The following is a 22,620-nucleotide window of genomic DNA, read 5'->3' as shown; positions in this document are numbered from 1 at the left end:
ACAGAGCCCTGGGGAACCCACTCTGCTCCAGCCTTAGGCAATATGGACCAGGGTGCTTTCAAAAGGTATGTATGTGGCTGCAGAAGTAAGAGATGGGGGGTGAGAGGTAAGAGGCAGTTCTATGTAAAAAAATGTGGCTCATAAAGAAGTGTTGCCTTCTCACTTGTTGGCCTAGATGAAATAAACTACCTTCTGCACTTGTTTCCTACCAAAGGTAAGGTAGGTGCCACACATGCAGCTTCTTCAGCTGGAGAGGCACATGGAAGGAGCTAGCAGGACAAAAGAGACAGGGAGAGGTCTGCAGGACCCACAGGAGGGAACACACCTATCCCAGAAATCCCAGTCTCTTCATGGCTGTTGGACAAAGGACCCTTCTCCCTTCTGCAAGGTCCTTCCTCTTGTATCGAGAATTCTGTGAATCAAAACCCTGAGGAGTTCAGGAATTATATGCCCATCACTTCATGAAGATGCATTCAAGAAAGGACTGGACAAGTCATTAAGCTAAAGAACGACTTCACTGCAACAATTGCCAAATCCCTATCAAATCAATTTTTACAAGCATTGATTATTGCAGCAACATATTTACTTAAACATAAGTAAAACAATGAGTTTAAAAATATTTAGCAATAACTTTCTCTTCGTATTTTCTATTAAAAACAATTCTGAGGTAGATTTGTACTCTCATATGTAACACATTAAATAAATGCATTCCAATTTAACCAGCTAATACCTATATACATTCAGAATTGTTCTCTTCTGAAAGTATGGAAGTTAAACTACCTAAATATTGGAAGTCTAGTTATGGAAGATGACTTGATGCTGTGCTTTAACAGCATTATGGGCAAGCAGTAAAACAAACATGTTTTGCCACAGACTTAGGCAGAGGGAGGCTCAGGGCAGCTAGCAAGAGAAAGAAATTAAGAGATAAGATAGAGTGGTGAAAGGCAAAAGTTGATATCAGTGAGATCTGGTGCTGAGTATGTCCCTTATATGTTACTTTGCAAATACAATGGACATGCAAAAACAGGCTGGAAAAAATCCTCTGAGGAGAAAAATCTATAGCCTTATATGCCCCTCTCAAGTATCTTCTTTAGCAATCTTGCATTTGGTTTCAGTGTAATATGAACAGACCTATCTACTTACAAAAGCTCCCCTCTTCCCACCAGCCTTGTTTGTTATTTTATGTGTTTCTGCATCATTTGCAGAGTTTGCTTTGATCTACATTCCTCCTGGATGTGTGGTTTCCTTTTCGGCTACCAAAAGGAAAACTGTTTGGTTTGAGAATTTGCTTATTTTGAAGCTCTGCTGGCCCAAAATACCTATTTTTAATCCAAATGAGCACAGCTCAGTGCTTTCAGCTCTTCAGCGCTGGTTGCCTTCCTTTCAGGAAAAACCTCTTTGAAACAATAAGTGACCTCTTCATACTCTAATAAAATTTGCAAACTGTAATCCTAGCTGGCATAAATGAGAGCATTCTGTTTGCTACAGCTGAGTTTGAATATTTACACTCATGCATAATTTGATCCTTGAATTGCTTTTATTTTAGCACCATCCTGAAATGGTCAATATTTTGTTCCACATCTGACACCCAACAACATATATCATGCTGCTCTAAACATCACCAGAATAGGTAATTATGAATTCTTTCAATATTTCTCTATTACAGACTCAATCTGTCTTCCACTGATGGCAGAATTCCTGCTGCCTCCAAGAGTTGGCTGGGCTTTGGTGCATTTGTAATATGACTGTAAATCCTTCTGCATACAATATGTGATGCTGAATGTAAAGTCTGAGCCATTTTAATCCTTCCTCCTTCTCTAATAAGTATCACAATGCCACCACACTAGGAATAGTCCACAGACAAAACACAGTTCATAAATAACAGGTAAACAATCTTCAAATGAGAAGAGAAGACAGGACACATCCTTGGAATGACTCTTTGACTGGGAAACAGGATATATTCTTCAAGGACCTTGCAGGAATACTCCCAGAGGACAATTAGAGATTAGATCTTCTCTTCTATGGGGTTAGACCACAGGAGTTAACTTGGGAAACAATTCAGATAAACAAAGTGCTAGCAAGAGGAAGGACACTGTTAGATTTTGCTTCTGTGTCTTTACTAGACACAGGCCTTCATGTCAAGCTCCACATTGAGAACTTAGTTTCAAATGGTTACAGAGCATTAACTGACATCACCAGTATTGGAAAGGAGCAAACCCCTATGATCCTGGAGACTAATTAACTATTGTGAGAATATTCTTAATGAGGTAGCCTAGAATTAGAGTATCCTGATCCACTGACTGAAAGTAAGGGCAAATATGGTTAGTATCCCTCAGCAAATACACAACTCCTTCTATAAGAGCAAGTGCAGAAGCTTGGAGATGTATGCTCTTTTCATCTGCAGCCTGGTGTACTATATGCAGTCAAAAGCAGACATGCTCTCTACAAATAATTTTTGTTTTAAGAAAAAATTGATAAGGGAAATTTATATTCAAGTGCATGTGTGCGCACAGACACCACCACATGTAGAGCTGCATAAGTAGTGGAGGAAACAGTGTTCCTACTTCGCAAGAAGAACGTTCTTTATAAAAACAGCTATGCCCACTTTACCAGAGTAAATATTAAGAAAACAGTTATCAAGGATGAGTAACTGAAATGTCTAAGAATAGCTCTCCTTTTTCATACAGATATATATGAGGGGGAAAAAAAGCAAATACATGGACCAATGTATATGCCCACCCTTGTAAGCCTGTATGAATTCTGAAGAAGCTTTGCTGGAAGAGGAGACATATATAGAAGATCTGAACTTCTAAGCTGCTCTGTATCCAATCTAAAATTAAGAAAATGGAAGCTGTTTCCTGCTAAGTGTATGTGGATAAAGCTATTACAGATTCTAATGTAAACCGCAGTGGTTTTCTGTATGTACTCTTTTGAAACACATTTCTCTGTATCTTTAAAGTATAAGACTTTAATAATAAGGATACATTAGAACATAGTGATGGCGCTCTGTGTGGCTTATTCTGTGAAGCCAGGCTCCCTGTCTCAGAAAGTGAGAAGATTAAAATATCACACAAGAGAATCAGTACTTGAGGCACCCAAATAGTAATGCCAGTGGATCATCCAGGGAATCACCTGGTTTCTTTTTTCTAGATTTAAAGTATCTAGAAACATATATAAATTGTAAATCTCAGATAAATAAGCTAAAAGCAGGAAACATCATGTCCCAGCTGGCAATGCGTTACAAAAGCAGCACATCAGGGTTACCCCAAAGCAGACCCCTAAGAGCAGTGTCTGTCCCGCTGCCTGCAACACAGTGCCTCAGCTGCGCTGCCTGCCATCTTCTGCATTGTCAGTACCACAGCTTGCATCGTTAAGACTTGAAACTGATCCACTTCAGTGATTAGGCTGATCCAAGGACACGGACAGAAGAGCAGGATTTAATGGGCAGGCAGGCAGGAAAAGTCTTTTAACACTTCAGAAAACATTGACTTGGTGGAAGGAATTGGCTAGCTCAAGGGATTAGTAATGAGATACTGAGCCCCTTAGCTCTAGGTCACCACACGGAATCTGGTCCAGGTCAATAAAAATCAAAAGCTGTTGCTGATCGGTGGCCTTCAGGAAGTCAGTTGGTGGTCCTACCCCAGCTACTACTGGCAACATATCTGTACCGCCATTACCGATAACAGTTGGCAGCACTTACAGGAAAGGTTTAGGACTGGCACGGTACAGGAAAAGACTGAGCAGAGAAAGATGTCCCAGCAAACACACTAGGCTGGGACTCAAGAAAAATGAGAAAACAAGCTCCCTGATCATCTACGGACTTCCAGTGTGACTTGGGGCACGAGATTAAGGACCCTGTGCAAGAAAACTTTGTTTCCTCACTGCTATGGTCTTCACAAGGCATTTGTGGCCTAAATGTCTCTGAAGGGCATAGCAATTGCCGAAGTTCAGATCCTCACCTTTAAAATGGGAGTAACTAGCTCACAGAGTTGCTGCAGAGAGATCCACAGTAAAGGGGTGATTAGATACAAGAGCTAAACAAGAAACCAAGACGGGTGAGGAAATCCTTTCTACCTAAAATCAGCTCCCCTAACTCCAAAGCAAGGCATTTGCTGCGTATGCACAGGGCTCCCATTTGCAAAGCTCTGTTTTTAATGTGCTTGAAAAGAACAAATTCCCCTTATAGCAAAAAGTACCCTCAAAAAACCCCCACATTTCCACTGTTGCCCGGCAGAGCAGCATCAAGGAATCCAGCTGCTCCCAGCTTTTATCCCACCTAGGATGAAATTCTAATGTCTGTGTTGTGCAGGAGGTCAAATAGATTATCATAATAGTCCCTTCTGGCCTTAAAAACTATGAAATTGGAGAGTGAGTCACAAGATATTGGTCACTATTGAAGGCAGGATGGTAGGCGGCATAGCTCAGTGATAGGGTGTGATATGGCAGAGTAAATCCGATGTTCTTAGGCCATGTGAAGCTGGGAAACTGACATTTTGCCTTCTTTGTTGCCCCTTTGGGACACTGAGAGAGATGCAGGTTATTATAATAAGCCCAGTCCACTCTCAATGCAGCCTAAGAATATTGCCTCTTACAAGAGTGAGTGCGTGAAGGATTGAGAAACACTAGTTATTTTCAAACTGGATTAAGTCTTTCAAAAGCTAATAGGTTTCCAATGAGCTGTGGTGTTGCTGCTGCAGCTGCTCTAATTTGAGAATAAAAGAATGCAGGCTTTGTGCCTAGAGACCTGTTATTGATCTGAGCAAGGAAGATGGGAAAGAAGGGGGTAGAGGAGGGTTATCCTCCTTTCAGCTGGGGTGGGGGCGTTCTTTTCAAAGTCACATTATCTGCTAGTAACAACAAAGCCTAACCCCATGACATGCTGCTCTATACAGGATTGCACTTGTTGAGAACTAAAAGCATTAGAGAAAAAAACCTCCTCTGGCAACCTTGCCCAGCTAACTTCATTGAAGGCCCACGAGACTCAACAGATGGGTCTCGGGACTCCCTCATTAGGAAACGCGCCTGTCCCTTTGCATCTGGTGCCCCGCTCTGCTCTGTGCCACGCACTCATTAGCATTGCAGGCTCACAGATTCCTTAGCACGTGCTTCCAATAAATATTGGCAAGAAAGGAGGGGAGGGAAGCCAATGCTTGGAGCAGCAAGATGAGGGGTCACCCACTAGGCTGGGAAATCCTTCTGCACACACACACACACTCCCCTGCAGCCCCAGAGGAGGGAGGACAATAAAAGGCAGCCAATCACAAATGTGCATTTAAAGAGACAGGTGTGGAATTGCTTCTATTCAAGTTGTGGCAGATCCTCATTCGTTCCCCTCTGCCACAGTAAATAAAAATCATCATTATATATATAAAAAAACCAACAATTCAGGCCAACACACAGATTGTGGATCTTCGAGAGTCTGTGGCCCTTTTCAGACATAAAGCGGATGCACACTGGGTAATGCCATTACCTTCAAAGAAATTAATTGGTTTTAAGCTTCCAATTCTACAGCCAGGCTCCTTTTCTTTCAGGTCTTCACCAAGCATGTCTTGCTGCCACAGTGCCACAAATCAGGGATGTCTTTCATCACACTTGGAGTGGTCCTTGACTCAGGGCCGAGATCAGGAGCAATTGAAGGGAAAATCATCTCCTGTGTGTTTGAAAACGTTGTGAGACAGAATGGCTGACAGGGAGGCAGGAATGTAAAACCTTCCAGGTACTGTGGAAAGAGCAAAGAAAAACCTTTAATCAGAGAGGCAGGGTGACAGGGCACTGTATCTTGCTCATACTCCTAAGAATAAGGCCTGTTATTTGCCATCTCTCCATGATGCCCCTAGCCTATTCTTATTCCATTCCTTCTCATTCACTCTTGTTTCCACTGTCCTGCTAGTAGTTGCAGGCACTTTGATAACAGCTAACTCCAGAGCGGGGCCGGGAGAGGCTCAAGCGATTAACTGCTTAAGTTGATACAGACCTTGTTCAAAATGCAGTGTTTCAGCACCAAAACTCCCAAATCAGAGCAGACTCAGACTCTTCCAAATGCTGCTGGCTCTAACATACAGTCCTGTCACACCTCTCACTGCGTGATCAGTGATAGAAAAGCCCTCAATGCGCAGACAGGTAACACCTGCATGTCAGTGGCACTGTTGTACCATGCAGAATGGTCAAGGTTTTTTTTTTAATTCCTCTGTAAAGGATGGACACAGAGAAAGCCATTTTTAGCCCCTTTGCCTAGGACCTTGTCTTTATCTGTACCACCAAGGATGCTAGCCACTCTCTGGGGCCTGTGCTTTATCTAAAAAGATGTAGCTGATACAAAAAGGTTCCTTCTGCCAGGGAGCAGGCAGTGCCAAGGAACTGGATAAACACAGGCCGTTGTGCCACTGTATATACCCCTAACTCCCTGGAGAAATGTTTCCCCTGTAGATCAGCAGGGTCACTCCCATCCACCCAACTCTGAGGCTCAACTCACTGGCCATTCCAGCAAGTTACTTAAGCACATCCCTAACTTAAAGTTTTTTGTTCCTTGATTTAGGCACATTTATATTTTGGATTGAATCTGGATTTTAGTAGTCCTAACGCCTCTAAATGTTTCTTTATGCCAAATGAAGCAACTCCCTTTATATCCCCCATGCAGGACTAAGCAAACTCAAGGCCCAAAATATTAGATCAGCCATGGAATAATGGCAGGCAAGGGCAAGAAGTCATATACTGTACACCCAAATTTAAATTTGCTAATCACAGCTCTCTTCTTTTTAATCATTTCCTTAGCTAAATGACACCCCTGTATACTTCAGTCTTGCACCCTTAGGATAGTTCATGATTGAGAACGTATTGAACACATACTATCATATGCATTTAACAACGAAAATAATCTACATGAAAAGAAAACTTCAGACATTTTGATGCTTTCATAACAAGAAAATGAAACTTGATCTGAGCACTTACTCTATGAAATTGGCTAAAAGAAGCACCCTTGCAGAAAGCTGTGAGGAAAACCCTACTAGAAACTTGGAGCTCTCTTAAAAGCATCTGTTGTTTATTGGCAACAGGGCTCAGCCTAAGTTTCAGTGCAGCTTTTTCTACGACTGACAAGAATAGCTGAGGTTACTGCTTATCAAATGAAAGTGTCATCTTGTCTGTGACAGATGTGCCAGCACTGCTCAGTGTCATAGTCTTTGCACCTACTGGAAGCTACTCTAGCTTGATAAGCTGTACCCCTACTCAGACCTAAAACACTAGTCTCAGCTCTCCCCCATTTTTAGAAAGCAGGGATTTGAGATCAAATCACTGGTGTGTAGGAATCCCACCACTGGGGAGGATAACTGAAGGACAAAGCAATTGGGTTCACAGGTTAACGTGGAGGCATCCGATCCTTGAAGGGTTAACAGAGAAACAACCAGAGAGCAGGTTTTATATGCATATAAGAAAGGAAACTGAAGGAGAAACAGTACTATTATCTGGAATGGAGTAAGGTCTCAATTTTAAGCTGTGACAGAAAGCAATAATGTTATGGATTCAGTTAATTACAGCTGGATAAAACTTAAAAGCTCTACAATAGGCACATTTTTTGGCTCTACAACTTTTAACTCTTTCAGGGATTTTACTGGTTCTCACTACAGTCATTTCTGAGTACTCCACAGTCTTTATTTTTTATTGTTCTCAGAGTATCCTCTGAATTAGATTTAGTGCCTCATTTTAATTCCAGGGAGCTAAGGTACAGAAAAACTAAGGTGGGAATTCCAAAGTCACAAAACGCACATGCACAACGGGGCTTTGAAATTTTAATTCTCTTAAGCGACGTGCTCCAGGGAAAGAGGAAAGTAACTGCTTGTAGCAGCAAACTGGATTTGGGTCTGTGGCACTAGAACATCTTCTCCAAAATCTTTTGTCACATTTGGAAAGCTTGCCTAGAGATACAGCTTTAAGAAATTGCCTGACTCTGAAGAACTGAAGATTTTATGGAACTAGGCATGCACTGCTCAGTCGCTGGTAAACTGTACTCTTTCTCCTAACCTCTGCCACTTGCTCAACTTTCTCATCAGAGCTAGTTTTCTCTCCTGATCCATTTGTGAACTACTCTAACACGGGGTGTGGCCTCCCCACAAAAATGCTTTCTAATTAGTTTCTAAACATTAAATGATTATGGAAGTGCAATTCCCATTCCACTCAGGTGATGAAAAGCTTTACAGGAGTTCAGTGTCACTTTGTAATTAGAGAAATTAGCTTTCTAAGTTTAGATCACTCAACTGTGCAAATGGGTTCATCTGCTGGAATGTGTTGCTCTGAAATGCGTGTCAGCCAAGCAGCACGGCACAGTCCCTATCTCTGCCTCCGCGACACTTGCCCAAGTGGGGAGGTCACTTCCAGTACAGCAAGAGGAAAATAAAGTGTTATGGGTGTATTATAGGAAAGGCCTTATCTAAAAGCTCACTCATCCGTGATTGACTGGAGTGATACGTTCTTCTCCTTGCAATAGGGAAGCTTAACTCCTAGATAAAGGATTATCCAAGTGGATGAAATTTTCGCTCTTTCACTCAGTTTGTCCAGAATTATATCTAAAACTGCAGCAAATTAATTTTAGAGGGTGGCTAGTTTCAAGAAGCAAAACTACTTTTATAAAAATCTAGAGAAACAAAGGGCGCCTCTAGCCTCTTCATTTGCTGTGAAATGAGGTTGTCAAGCTTTATGAAGTCTTTATGACTACAGATTTCACATTTCAACAGATTCTTTTCTGGTAGCCCTTTCTACTGGTTTATTGAAGGCTGATGCAGAATCAGGCCCCCACGATTATGCAACCATCTTGATCTGCATTACAGTAGTAAACAAAAGTTTAGTCACTGACTTGAAAATGAGATGGATCAGGTCCCTGAACGAAGAATTTTTCCAGGGGCGCCTTTCCAAGCTTACCTTCAGGTATCGCAAATCTAAGGAAATCCTGTGGGATTGTTCACAGCCATGATTCAATGAGTCACTGAGCTTTAAAAGGAAATTACAACTTTCCTAACACAAAGAATTGACTTCACGACACCTGACCCTCATAAGCCAGGCGCTCCCTCTAAAGACGGTGATCCTTGTCCCACCAAAGTCCTGGGCATTCTCCCAGTGGCTTCAGTGAAGCGGGATCTAACTCTATATTAGGGAACGGATTCAGGCCCGAAGCGAAGTACCGTCTGTAACACCGGACCTTGGCACACTAGATGTTTATAACGGCTTCTAATGTGGATGTAATCTAATTATGTCAGAATAGGAAGATTAGCAGGAAGTAGCTTTACGCAATGTAAAAAGCTGAGTGCCAGACATGGAAAAGTTCTTCACCGGCCTCAAAGGAAGACGCGTTGGCTCCACACCTTGTGAGACATAGACATAAGCAAGCAGAGCATTGCAGCAGGAATTTTACATGCACCAGTCTCGGGCTACTCAAAGCAACTACAATTCAGGCCCTCTGTGCACATGCAGCAATTTGTACATTGCTGTATATGTAGTGAAACGGGCATCTTAAAAAGGTCCTCAGGCTGCGTAATGCACCATGCTCAATTGGTTTTCAGTGCTGCTGTGCACTGGCTAAAGATCTGGCCTTTAGAGCTCGGTGAAAAAAAGCAGGAGATAGGACTTCAAGGATGAAATTCTGGCCTTAGTAAATTATGGGGATTTTACTCCTGACTTCCATGAGGTCAAAATTTCTTTCAGGGCTTCAAGGGAGAGGGTTTGCAATGTGCTTCTGCACATGACTCACACTCTGCCTTGGTTTACCTATCAGTAATACTTCGCATCTCAAAGACATCGGGAGGCTTAATTCATTAGTGCTTGCAAAGCATTTTAAGTCGTTGGACGAGTAATTCTGTTTAAGGGCAGCTACACTGCTGAGTCACAAGCACTGTGGGAACCAGAACTCTGGATTTCCTAAGCACTGGAGTCAAACAGGTGGAGTAACCTTTCGCAGAAAGGCCAACTCCAGACCTGCCCTAAAGGTACGGAGCATACCAGCAAGCAGCAGGGTATTTAAAGGCCCAGAGGAGCACATGTGTGGCACTTGTGAATGAGTAACATTTAAATAGGCTGCGGAAGCTAACCAATAGCCACTGAAAAAAAGAAGAGAGGCACTGGTTCTTGTATCACCAAACTGCAGCCGCTTTGTGGATAAAACGCAATGAAGGTTTACCGGCCTAAGAAAAGTTATTGACTCCAAGTAAGGAACAACCGATACTATTAGAACTTCTGAGCTGAATGAGGCTGGAAGGAGGATTCGGCAACCACGCACCTCACAGGTGTGCCAAAATTGCTGGTATGTAATCTAAGTTTTGAACTCATAAATGAGAAGTGATCTGCAGGAGTCTGATGGAAGTATGAGCATGGTTCTAGGGACAGGGGCACAAATATCACCGGCTTCACAGCCTTAGACACTCCATAACAGGACAGACCTCACTACAGCCAAGAACAAGCCTGCACTTTGCTTTTGCCATAGGAAATGAAAACAAAGGATATAAAATTAGGTCAGAAATCTTGTTTTCCTCTGTACCACTGACTCTGGTGTATAAAATAGACATTCACACATCTACTACATTAGATCAGGGTGGAATGAATAGGAGATAGGGACTTAAGAATAGCTGTTCTGGGTCAGACCGAACGTCATGTAGGCCAGGTTCCTGTCTCCAGCGCCTCAGGAAGAAAGGGACAGTGATGCAGTGACAGTTCCCAGCACACTCGCCCAACTTCTAGATCAGCGGCTCAGGGACTTCCCGAACCAGAGACAAAATTAGGGGTGGGTTGTTTTTTTTTGTTCAACGCCCTTTGATGTGTGGCTCTTCCTCTGGGAGCTAGTCTGAACACTGCTACTGTGCAAACTGGTGGGCTTCTCAGTGTCCTGTGGCAAGGAGTCCCACAGCTAACCACCCGGCTATGTGGCTCTGGACCCTGCTCCTGAAGGGATGTGGCTGACAAACTCCAGCACTCACTTGGAAGCTGGGCAGCCAGGATGTGCGTCTCCAGCGCCGGGAGCAGGCGAGCCTGAGGGAGCCTCTGCACTCAGCCAGCGTTGTCTTCCCCTGAGTAATCAGCCTGGAGCTGCAGCTGAGGGATGCACCCCGCTTCCAGCTCTTGCCCTGCTGAACCACGGGAGATCCTTAGCGGTGCGGCCTCGTTTTAAGGAGGGGACAACGAGCCCCACGGGGGTGACTGCCACCTCCGCTTCCCTCAGGAAAGCCGCTGGCCAGGGCAGCGGCCCCTACCTCAGAGACCGGGTGGTCCGTCCCTCTTTTCCCCCCGGGGAGCGCAAACCCGCTCCCGGGGAGCGCCGTCACCTCAGCGGCCCCGCTGCCCCCTCAACGGTCCCTCAACGGTCGCGCCACGAGCCCGCGCGCGCCCCCCGCCCCGTAACGGCTGCGCTGCCTCAGGTAACGCGGGGCGGGAAGGCGGGCGGCTGCCGCCGGCCGAGGGCAGGGGAAGTTTTCATTGCGAAAGCGATCCCAAAGGCTTCATTTTTCCTTCAGCCAGCCCCGAGGAGGCGAGGAGGAAAGGGCTACGGCTCCCGCTCCGCTCCCGGGCGGGGAGGACACGCACGTCCCCTCAGCGAGCGGCGGGCGGGAAAAGCCCTCTCCTCCGCGCGGCGCTACCTCAGCCGCGAGCGCCGCTGAGGGAACGCGCGCGCGCCCGCCCGCCCGCCCGCCGTTCCTGGGCCGCCTCAGCGAGGCGGCGGCGGCGGGCTGCTGCTCCAGGTAGCCGGGGAAGGCACCTGCGGAGCGGGGCTTCCTGAGGGAGGCAGGGCGGCGCAGCGGGCTGCGACCCTCGGGGCGGCGTCGGGCCGGGGCCCGCCACCTCCCTCAGGAGGAGCAGCCGCCGCCCGCGGCTCGCTCCCTCCCGCGGCCGGCTAGCCCTCTCTCTCCTCTCTCCGCCTCCTCCTCTCCTGCCGGTACCTGCCTTCCCCTACTCCTGCCATTCTCCTCCTCCTCCTCCTCCTCCTCCTCCTCCCTCCCCTCATGCATATGGATAGGCGCATGCGCGGGCAGGCGGCCTCCCCGCCTGCCGCCGTGGGCTAGATGAAGCCGAGCGGCGACGGGGCTCCCAGACGGGCGGCCGGCTCCCGGGCGGTGTGTGTGCTGCATGTGCGTGTGTGTGTGTGCGTGTGTGTGTGTCTCGGGGGGGCGGGGGGCTCGCCGCGCCTCCACCGCGCGGTGGCCGGCGACCTGAAAGAAATAAAAGGATAGGGATAATAATCGCAATAATAAAAAAAAAGAGAGAGAGAGAAAAGAAAAGGGAAAGAAAAGAGGGAGGCGAGAGAATAAGGAGAATAAAAGGAGGCTGGGCTGCTTTGCATTGAAGACCGGGGCGCTATTGAAAGCGCTTGAAAAGCGGCGTTGTTCGACGCGGGTGCGCGCCGCGGCCGGCGCGGTATATTAGAGTGGGGCGGCGGCGGCGGCGGGCAGCAGCGGCGGCGCCTCCTCCTCCCCTCCTGGCCCTCCCCGTCCCGTCCCGGAGCTGAGCGGCGGCGGCGGCGGCCTGCAGGCGGGCGGGCGGGCAGCGCGGCGGCGGCGGCATGCGTGCGCCCCGGCGGGCAGCCGCGGCGGCGTGCTCCCTCGTCCTCCTCCTGGCCCTGCTGGGGCTGCGGGCAAAGGTACGTACCTGGGCACCGCGCGTCCTGCCGGGCTGCTGCCCCGCGCGGGAGGGGAGGGAGGGAGAGGGGAAACTTCAGCGAGCCGGAGTCGGGCTCTCGAGTCCGCCGCGCAGAGCGGATTGCAGTAATTTTGCCGCTTTTCTGCGAAACGCGGCTCCCGCAGCGATTGCGGTAGACGGCTTTTAAAAAACCCAAACCTTCAGCGGTGCACAAGGCGCTTTTGCAAAGCTCCTCCAGCGAGAGTGGAGTTACTGCTGCTAACTTTTCTGCGGAGATGGCAAACGTAGAAGTCCTCCTTGCAGCAAGATTAATTCCCTGGGAATAAAAAATGCAATTACTGCAAACCGCTTTTTTTCGAAATTACTTTTTTTCCTTTCCTTTTTTTTTTTTTTTTTTAAAACCAGGGCTAATTGCATTACTCTTGGGGTGACTAATGAGCAAGGTCTGAATCTCAGCTGGGCAGCCTTGAGCGGGGAGGCTATTTTCCCCGTCTCAGCTGCACCTCGGAGAAGGCACAGGGGTTGCATTTCCAGGGTGCTTTAGCTACGTCGTTTTGTTGGGTTTGCCCTCGTCTATGCACTCTTGGTTTGGTTTAGTTTTATTTCCTAACGATTTAGAAGCCTTCCTCACGCACATGGTGGTTTTTGGAGTTGGCACTTAATGTTCTTTTTTAGCATTAATGGCATTATTTGGTTGGGATGATTTATGAGCCTTTCTCGTGGATGTCTGATAGGGAAAAGCTTGGAGTGGTTACCTTTTTAAAAAAAAAAAAACTATGCATGTGCTTCTCGAAAGCATACTTAAAATGACTTTCTCCTGTCTGCAGAGTTGTTGTAGATTGCGTTTGGGAAAAAAGTGAGGTAACTGTCTGTTTCTTGTTTCTTGTTTTTTTGTTTTTTTGTTCTTTCTTGGGATTAACAGGTGACTTTAGCATCGGGACAGTTCGAGTTGGAGATCTTATCCATGCAAAATGTGAATGGTGAACTGCAAAATGGAAATTGCTGTGATGGCACCCGAAACCCAGGAGACAGAAAATGCACCAGAGACGAGTGTGATACCTATTTTAAAGTTTGCCTGAAGGAGTATCAATCGCGGGTCACTGCTGGTGGTCCTTGCAGCTTTGGATCCAAATCCACGCCCGTCATCGGAGGAAATACCTTCAATTTAAAGTACAACCGGAATAATGAAAAGAACCGGATTGTTATCCCTTTCAGCTTCGCCTGGCCGGTGAGTTGCGTGGCCTGCTCTGGCTCTGCTTCTGTTGGACGATGCTGTTTGAGATGGCCATAGTGAGCTGAGCTCTTAACTTCTTGTGCGGGGGGAGAGGGACCAGGATTGGGGAGGGAGCAGGCGTCTTGGCAAGAGCGTCGGGAATCCGCAGCACAGAAATGAGTAAAATGTGGTGGTGTTTTTGTTTTTGTTCCCTGGGGCTCACAATGCATAGCCTGTTAAATTTGAAAGTCAGATGTGCAGTGAGGGGGATCTAAATGGGTCAGGGAAGCAAACCCAGTATCTCTGCACTTTACAGCATGAATAAGTCTCTTGAGACTTAGAAGGTCAGAAGTTCATTTTTTTTCTTTTTTTTTTTTTACTTCCCCCCCCCCCCCCCCCCCCCCCCCCACCAGTGAAGTCTTGGGCTTAAGCCAAAAGAGCAGTGGGTTAGGGGCTGTAGAGGGATCCCGTGTGAAAAGTGTGTGTCATAGCTGGCCTCCTTCCCTGGAGCGTGTTTGGGAAGGCTTCCTGCTTCTCCCAAGGGGAGATCTCGCTGCACTGCTTGGTGTTGATGGGAGCTGCTGTTGCTGCTCTTGGTGAACTAGGTCAGTTTCCTTAGGAAGCTTGCTATGTTTTGAGGTACTTGCGGACTCTAGAAGCTAAAGACTGAGAAAAGCCTGGCCTTAGCTTTTGGTCCAATTCACCCACTCCTCCCCACAGTACACCTTTTCCTGGCTACTTGCCTCTGCGGTCCATAGATTCTGGCTTCCCTCTAGTTGTGTGCAAAACTGGATGGCTCAAGGAGGTGGGGCTCTTTGCCAGGCACTTTCCCAGCGTTGTCCACTCTAGCAAATACTGGTCAGCCTTGTAGAGCGGTGAGATGGAGGACAGGTGACCCCTTCATTAGCTGAAGCCTGCTTTGTTGTTGGTCACATAAAGAACACTCGTTTAGACTTCAGTGCTGCTTGTTTCTTCTGGGGTGCTCGAGAGGGTTGAAGCTTTGATATGGTCAGCTCTGCAGAGGAGTCCTCTACTCCCTGCACAGAAACTGAGGACCATCTTTCCAAAACGGCCATCACCGAGGACAGACCCACAGATGCAGGCGCCAGGGCCGTAGAGTTTCTGGACACAGAAGACTGCCATGGCCTTGGATGGCAGGAGGTGCATTGTTTTGTGCCCAGCAGTGCTGTGTGCAGACAAGTAAAAACTGAGGATGACTGATCTGGGGGGGCTCTTATGCACACACAACAGTCCGTCTTTTCGAGGTGCCTCTCTGGGATGCTATGGTCTAGAAGCTGAAAACTCCCAAATTTATGCTCCTAAAACTTATATTTAGAGATCACCTAGGAAACAAAACTGTTTTTCCCCCCCCTCCCCTTCTCCAAAGGCGCTGAGCAGACAATTTCCCACCGACTGCCTTGGGATATGTTGATGCTCAGCAGTTTTGAAAATCCAGTCATCCTAACCTAGATGCCTAAGGTCACTTTTGCGAGGGGAGGAGGGCTCTTACGCGCACACAGGGGAGGGGTGAATCTTGTTTCCTATCCTCTGTTGCTATCGCTGCTGGTGAGGTGGAAGCATGTGTAGACTTTCTGCTCCCTCCAAAGCTTGGCCCTTCCTAGTCAGATAAGGACTGGTTGCTGGGAGGGCCTGGACTTTTGGGGGGGAAAGCCCGCCCCAAATGCATTCCTTCTCCAGTTGTAGTGTAGACACCCACTTTGTAGTCCTAACGCCAAGTGCTGCAGGCAGCCATGTGTTCTTGAAATGTCCTGTGCTGCCTCCTACCTGCCTCCTCTGTCAGTTGTGACTTCTGGAGTATTGAGGGCTGGAGACACACAAGGGTGAAATCAAATCTGCATTTTTAAGGAGATAGTATTACAAAGTACAATAGCAGAGTTAACAAAAGTATTCTCTGTTGGAAGTACAAGTCCTTCCTTTCTTTCTTTCTCTTTTCTTTCTCTTTTTCTCTAACATGAAATGAGATAAAACTGTTATCAAATATGCCATCAAAGGGATAAAGGGCTTTGTAAAAATCTGAGGTATTTGAAGCTCTGCCAATGGCTGCAGTGCTTGTGTTGCGGATTTTGACTTTTTTCAGAAAAGTCAGGTTTATCAAGGATTTTTTTTTTTTTTTAAGCTAGCCCCCTACCCTGCTCCCAGTAATTAGAGTGCCTTGAATCTGAAGATACATGTATGTATATAAAAATTATGTGAAAACTGAACATGTTCCTTCTAACAACCCCTCTCTTTGTAGGGTTGGGAAGGGAAATCTCTGCGTAGACGGTGGGTTTTGGGGGGTGGGGACCCTGGGAGAAGTTTCTTAAGCTTGCCTGCATCTTAGTAAAAGAAGTGCTTCTATTGTCCTGCTGAATCTAATTGAGCACTGGAATCCTAGAGCAGCAGCAGCAAAACTCCAGTGCAGCCTTTGAAATGTGTAAAAGCCGACAACTTCAGACACTCTAGTTCCTAAGACTGGAATTTTCGGAATAAAATCTTGCATATGCCCATGCAGAAATGCACTTTTTGAGATTGTGATGATAGTCTGTTTGCAATTATCAAGCCTGCCTCCCAGCTTTAACTTCCATAGGACACAGCTTTTATGCTAGCCATTGTGACTTTCAAATGGCATTTGAACAAAAGAATATCTAATGTGGCAAAGCTCTTATTTGTACTAAAATTGTGTACACAAATCATTTTAGGCATTTTGAAAGCTCTACAGATAAAGTAGTAAACTTAATTAGTCAACTCAAATCTGGTGCTGAAATCTCAGAACTTAAAAAAATTTCTTTAGATGGGTGAACACTGTTGACTTTAGTAAAAACTTGAGACTAGCATTGCATTTACCAATGTGGCTAATCATGAGAGTTGTCTTTGAATACATCCAACTGAAAATTACAGTAAAGGTAGTAGGAGCTAGACCGAAATGTTAATCATATTGCACTTGAAAATTCATGCTCGTCTCTGAATATGTATTGTTTGCGTTCTACTGTCTGAGGGAGGCTTTTCTTGGATGTTCCAGCTTGAGTCAGTAACATTAAGAAGTCTTGTTGCCTTGACTACTTTAAAAAAAAAAACCTTAAAAAAAAATCTCTTCCCATGTCAAGCTGCCCCCTTATGCCATTTGTGAAAAATAGTTAGATTGCATTAGAGGTCTTTATTCATCATGCAGGAGAAGAAGAAAAGAGAATGATGTGCCTTAAATGTATTGTTAGATTTGGCTTGTAGTTGTAACGTAGACTTGAAGTGTCAGAGTCTTATTAATAAAACTTACGCGGTTTGCTCTTGTCAGTTTTGATATGTACCTCTGTGAGTAATGGGTGTGGAGATGGTGGGCCATAAATTAATTTAAGTGATGGGAGGTTTGAGTAAGTTGCTAGGAAACAGGGTGGCAGACCAGCATAAAGGAACTAGAGTGCATCAGAAAGCTGCCCCTGCAGTAGCTAGCAATTCTTCAGTAAATTGAAACAATAGTGATGAAGATTTAAAAAAAAAAAAAAAAACCAAACAAAAAAACCCCACCACATAGGCTTGCTTCTTGCATTCATTTTGAGACTTCAGTGACTTTCTTGACAGGCAAAGTTGGCTTATGAAGCCATATAGAAAAGTATGGAACAAAAGAATTTCCATGTTCCACTTGTCAAAGTCTGTCTCAACAAGTTTTGTTTCATGGTAGACACATGCTCTTCTCTGACATAAATCAAATCTCTTGTGTTTCTGAAAGAATCCAAAGTGTGATGTGTGCTATACCTTAAGGGAGCTGTGCGTGAATTAACTAAGCAAAGCTTAGCACTAAACTTTGCTTTTATTTAAAGAAAGATCTTTTGGGGGTTTGGCGAGACTGTGAGTAAGAAGGAGGTCAAACTTGGCAGTTCCTTTGGTATGCATAGCTCCAATTTCAAACGGCTTGTTTATCCTGAAATTATGATCCTTGTAATTATTTAATATTGGGGCCAACTGAACCAACACACCAGGAAACTACTGAGGTGGAAAAAAACCCTCCAGCATCTAAATGACTTTAGCATAAAATACAATTAAAAAGAGTTTTGAACATCTCATTTCAACCTTACTCTAAAAAATAAAATAGCCAGCCTTTCCCCTTTTTAATGACAAATCTTACTGCTACTGGTTCCTGAAGACGTAAAGTATGTTTTCTGGGTAGGCATTGTTTTTTCTGGCGAGAAAGAGATAATGAAAGAGCTTTAGTGTTTTTTTAAGCTTCATGAACTTTTTCCCCCTGTCTTGACACAAGAAGCTTCCAAAATACTAATCTGCAGCTGATATTAAAGTAACAGCCTTTTGAATCTGAGAGAAAAATACCACTTCATTCAACTGCTTTTTTTTAAAAAACAAAACAAAAAACAGTAGGTCACAGTCATAAAACTAAAGCTTGTTTTTTGATTTTGATTTTCCCTCCCTCCAGTTAACTTCTTGAAAACTTGTAGAAGAAAATGCTAGATATTGTTCAAGCTTTTCTTAAAGAATGCCTGATAAGTCATCTTGAAGCATGGACAGATCAGAAGAAATTTTTATAATAACAAAATGCATATTAATCAAATCCATACTGTGTCATTTATTGTTGACTAATAATTTAAGAATAAATCTTCAGCACTCAGTGCAATGTTTTGCCTAGGATTACTATCCAAAACAGAGCTGAGAGCATTAAGTGACATCTGAAGCATAATTAGCATCCACAAGGCTGCTTTTTCCCAGGACTGCAGAGAAGCGATGCATCTATTCAGAGGTTTTGGACTTCTTACATGTTCTTAAGAGTTATTTATGTTCCAGTCAGTTCAGAACTTCATCTTCCTGGTAAATCCATTTGACTATATTACCATAATATGTCTAAAAATAAATCCTCATCCTGCCTGCTCCCAGAATTTTTGTTCTTGTTATAATAAAGGCCTGCTCCAGTTCAACTTCAGTGGCAGCTGGATTGGGCCTGGCATTGAAGCTTATTCCTAAACTTTCTCAGACTACATACATACAAGCACTGTCAGCTTGTTTATGCAGCTGGAAGTCTGCGTGTCTGAAAATGAATTGCATAAAATTGATGCTTTATGCTTAAAATTCTAGTTAAGTCAGAAACTTACCGCTTCATTGTGGACTGAAGCTAGTAAAGTTGGGCCTTAGCTAATTAAGTGAGATGATGTGCCATGCAAGAGGCTTGCGCTCTCATACATGGCGCTTACTCCAACTTCAGTTCTTGAGTCTGATGCCCTGCAGTGCATGCAAAAACCTTAAGCTACAGTTCTTAAAAGTATTTCTGTGTAGGTAATACTAACGACAGGATTGGTTTTGAAAATTCAAACTAAACTTGATTTTGCATTTCTGCTGATGAATAGAAGTTTTATATGTTAATTGACACAGTTCTAATAATTTTAGCCGGTAACCTGTATGCCTTAACATGGGGAAAGATGTCAAAACTAGAAGCTGTTGCGTTCATTTCTTGTTAGTCTGTGGAGCTCATGGTTCTGTGGTCACTGTTGTGCAGCATAAATTACACTCGTTATTCTTGTAGTATTCAGAAGAAACTGTAAAATGTGGATAGAAGTGGTTAAAGTGGTTTGTAAATAGTCAAACATCCAGAGTCCCTTACCAGCTCAACCCAGTTCTTATGCACTTAGGTAAATAAGTAGAAAGGCTTCTTGTTCAGGCTTGCTCTATGTGAACCTGACTGTTTTGCTTGGCTGGCTACTAGGTATTCTCTCTATTAACCTTGCCACCCTTTTGTAACTGGTGCATTTAATTATCAGTGGGATGCTTTAAACAGGTAGGGGGACTGATAAGAGCAGGTAATCTGCTTGTTGGGAAAGGTTGAAAGCAACCATTGACATTTTGGCCTACCTGCTAGTCTTTGACAAGTGGGGCTCCGTGAGAAAATAACTCCGTAACTAGATAAGGTGCTGATTAAAATGCTGTTGTTGTATGAAGCACCCTGGTAGCTGAGATCACTTAAAATCATTAGTTTAAAAAGAAAGAGAAAAGGAAAAAAATAAAGATGCTATACTTTTTTCTTTTCTTTTTTTTTAAAGGAGGGGTGGAGGGAGGACCCCAAGTCTCCCCCTTCTATCTCAGTACATTGTTTGGTTAATGCATGCTAGTTTTATGATTGAAATACATTGTAGTCCGGCCACCCAGACAGAGGCATTGACTGCTAATATTAACGAAGAACAATAGTGTGGCCGTACTGACTGCAGTGAGGATTACAGAACATAATGGGGCCTATCCAAAAATAATGCTAATACAGGACAAGCAACAGGAAGCAGCAGTAGACTCAGCATTGCTCGGCTCCCAGACAAACCATGGACTTACTTCACACAATGGCAACTTCAGCACATTATGTATTCACAGGATACTCATTATTCCAGCAGGCTTGCCAGATCAGAGATCAGCCTGGTTTACTGGATGCTTAAGCATATGCATAGTTTGGATAGCGGTACTTTTGTGTCCTTCGTCATTTGGCAGGAGGGTGGCAGCTGTATCGCAGAGAAGGTCTTGACTTCAGTTACTGACTTGGCTTGTGCCAAGGCAGAATGGGGGGGAAAGTCTCTCCTGGAAGCTGCTAATATAGTTAAATTTGTTTTCATGTCTTCTCCTTTATGTGGCAATGAAGTGTTTACTGGCACTAACAGCAATGAAGGAACTACTCAAAACGAAGACTAAAGGAACAGTGTGCTCTGTTTTCATGTGGGCATATTCTGATGAGGCTCTTGGCTGGGCTGCCTGCTTGAGGTTGAGCCTAGCTCTTGGCCATGGACTCTGAGGCATGAGATTGTTACAGCTTAGACTTTGTTTATATACGCAGGGTTGAGAGAGTAACAGCTTTATAGGGTGTTGCCTTATCCTTATGTAGGCTGGCCCAAAGAAGAGCTTCCTGATGATGTTGCATTCGACAAAGGGTTAAGAGGGTTAGGTTATTTCCATCCTTTTCCCAAATACGTCCATATCTCCTCTGGATGAGGAACCAGTTGTTTTCAACTCCTTTGAAGGAATATTCTGTTGTCAACGTTGACTGGCTGACCATGGCACGATGTCGTGATGCATCTGTATAGTATCATCGTGACTTGTCATGTGGCAACAGGGGTACCCAAGTAAGAGTCCTGCTGATATTTAGAGGAAGTGGGTTTGTGACTAGCCTTAACTCTGGTCAGAGATGCCCTCCTCCCCGGCCCTTGGGCACTTTGAAATACGCCTTGGTTTCCCTTTTCCCTATCTTACCCCCTTCCAGCTGAAGGGGGGAGGGATTGCCAGAGCTCTTGGAAATTTGCTGTGACAGCGTGCCAGTCTCCTAGCCTTCTTCCCTAGGACACAGGCAGGGTTGCGAGCACTGTTCTCAAACTGCTCTTCACAGCTGTGTGTGGCTGGCAGAGCGTGAGGAGAACATTGCTGGGCTTAACCTGCTCTCCTTGTTTGGCAGAGGAGGAGCAGGCACAGCATTCAGAATGCAAACTTCCCACTGCATTTGTCTAGTCATGGTTTCACATGCTCAGCAAAGCTCTTGCATGGTTTAACCACAAGGATAGGAGGGAAAGAAGTTTGACTAGTTGCAACCTTTTCAAAAAGGAGGCAGTCCTTTCACTAATGAGCCTGATGTTTTAATCTTGCTCTGTCCTACTGACTTGCAGAATGCCTTTAGAAGCCAAAGTACAAAAACACCTCTCTTGGGTGGATGTCTGGATGAAGGGAGGGAAGAAGGTAATCAAGCAGAGAGCTTTAAACACCTTCTGCTTACCTGGAGCTGCTAGTATTTCATTTAAATAACCAGAAAAGAGGTTGCATTGCCCTTTTAGACCCTTAAAAGGGACAGTTTCTGATGGGTTTCAGGGTCTTTACAGTCTTTCTGAGTTGTATTATCAATGGATCGAGACTAAATAGTGGTGTCTTGTCATTGAGGAAAATAGCTCTTGCACATCGGTGCTTGCTTTGTTTTTTGGAGTGTGAACTTAACCATTTCCATCCTCTCATAGCTTAACTCATAGGAGTTTTGCTTAAATTTGACCATGCTGCCTTTCAGTCCTCTGGGCCGATCAGACTGTGGATGTTCTGCAAAGTGTGCTGGCTTGCTGTTCCTTTCAAGCTGCCTTTCCTCTCGAGCCAGAATCCCTGCCTTCTGGTCAAGCTCAGGTTTACAGTGGCTAATTGGGTGTGACTCTGGAAAGTTCACTGCTGCCTTGTTGCCTAGGACATTGCTTTGATGGAATAAGGTGCATGATGTGGAATTCTTGTGTCTGGATATATATATTTATTCAAAGATGGGCAGAGGTCATCTATGGGCATGGGAAAACTTAAACCTCCACGCTGTAAGTAGTCATTCCTGAGATATCTGAATTGTTGATCTATAGAGTGGGGATGATATGCACTTTAAAAAAAAAAATCTCAACAGTGCAGTCTTTGCACAGAACTAGGTTTTGGGGGGGGGATTGCCTAGAGGTATGTGATAGTTGGATTGTTGAGGGGGGCTTGCTACTGTTGTGGGGCTGTGGGTGTCTGTGTGCCTTTTGTTTAGAAGTGTCCCATCTTGAACAAAAAGTCTTGTCCTCTCTTTGCCTCGTGCTGAGAGGGACAGAGCCAAGAGATTAAACTGCCATTCTTTGTATCATCCCTTTTCAGGACGGGGATTCCTCATTTAAAGTATTCAGATGAGGTGAGAGGGGGGCACATAGAAACAAGGGAATTGCTAGGGTAGGTCTATTTCCCCTTCATTTTGTTTCCATTCGGTTAAGCAGAAGCGTCTCTTTTCTTTAAACAAAGTCCTGTGTGGTGTTGGAAAGTGGTCACACAAGTATCTAGCAACAGTA

General features: G+C 44.9%; 1 protein-coding gene across 1 annotated transcript in view; it reads left to right on the top strand.

Annotated features, from left to right (window-relative positions):
- The first annotated feature begins 12,162 nt into the window (after positions 1-12,162).
- The window catches only part of JAG1 (jagged canonical Notch ligand 1), a 36,712-nt gene continuing 26,254 nt past the window's right edge, over positions 12,163-22,620 (top strand). Inside the window, exons 1-2 of the mRNA XM_050894215.1 lie at positions 12,163-12,610; positions 13,532-13,837. Of these exons, the coding sequence (XP_050750172.1) occupies positions 12,533-12,610; positions 13,532-13,837 (384 nt within the window). The 5' untranslated portion in view covers positions 12,163-12,532. The remainder of the gene's footprint in view (positions 12,611-13,531; positions 13,838-22,620) is intronic.

The sequence above is a fragment of the Gymnogyps californianus genome, chromosome 3, assembly GCF_018139145.2.
Source record: "Gymnogyps californianus isolate 813 chromosome 3, ASM1813914v2, whole genome shotgun sequence".
NCBI lineage: Eukaryota > Metazoa > Chordata > Aves > Accipitriformes > Cathartidae > Gymnogyps > Gymnogyps californianus.
This window is presented reverse-complemented; position numbering and strand designations above follow the sequence as displayed.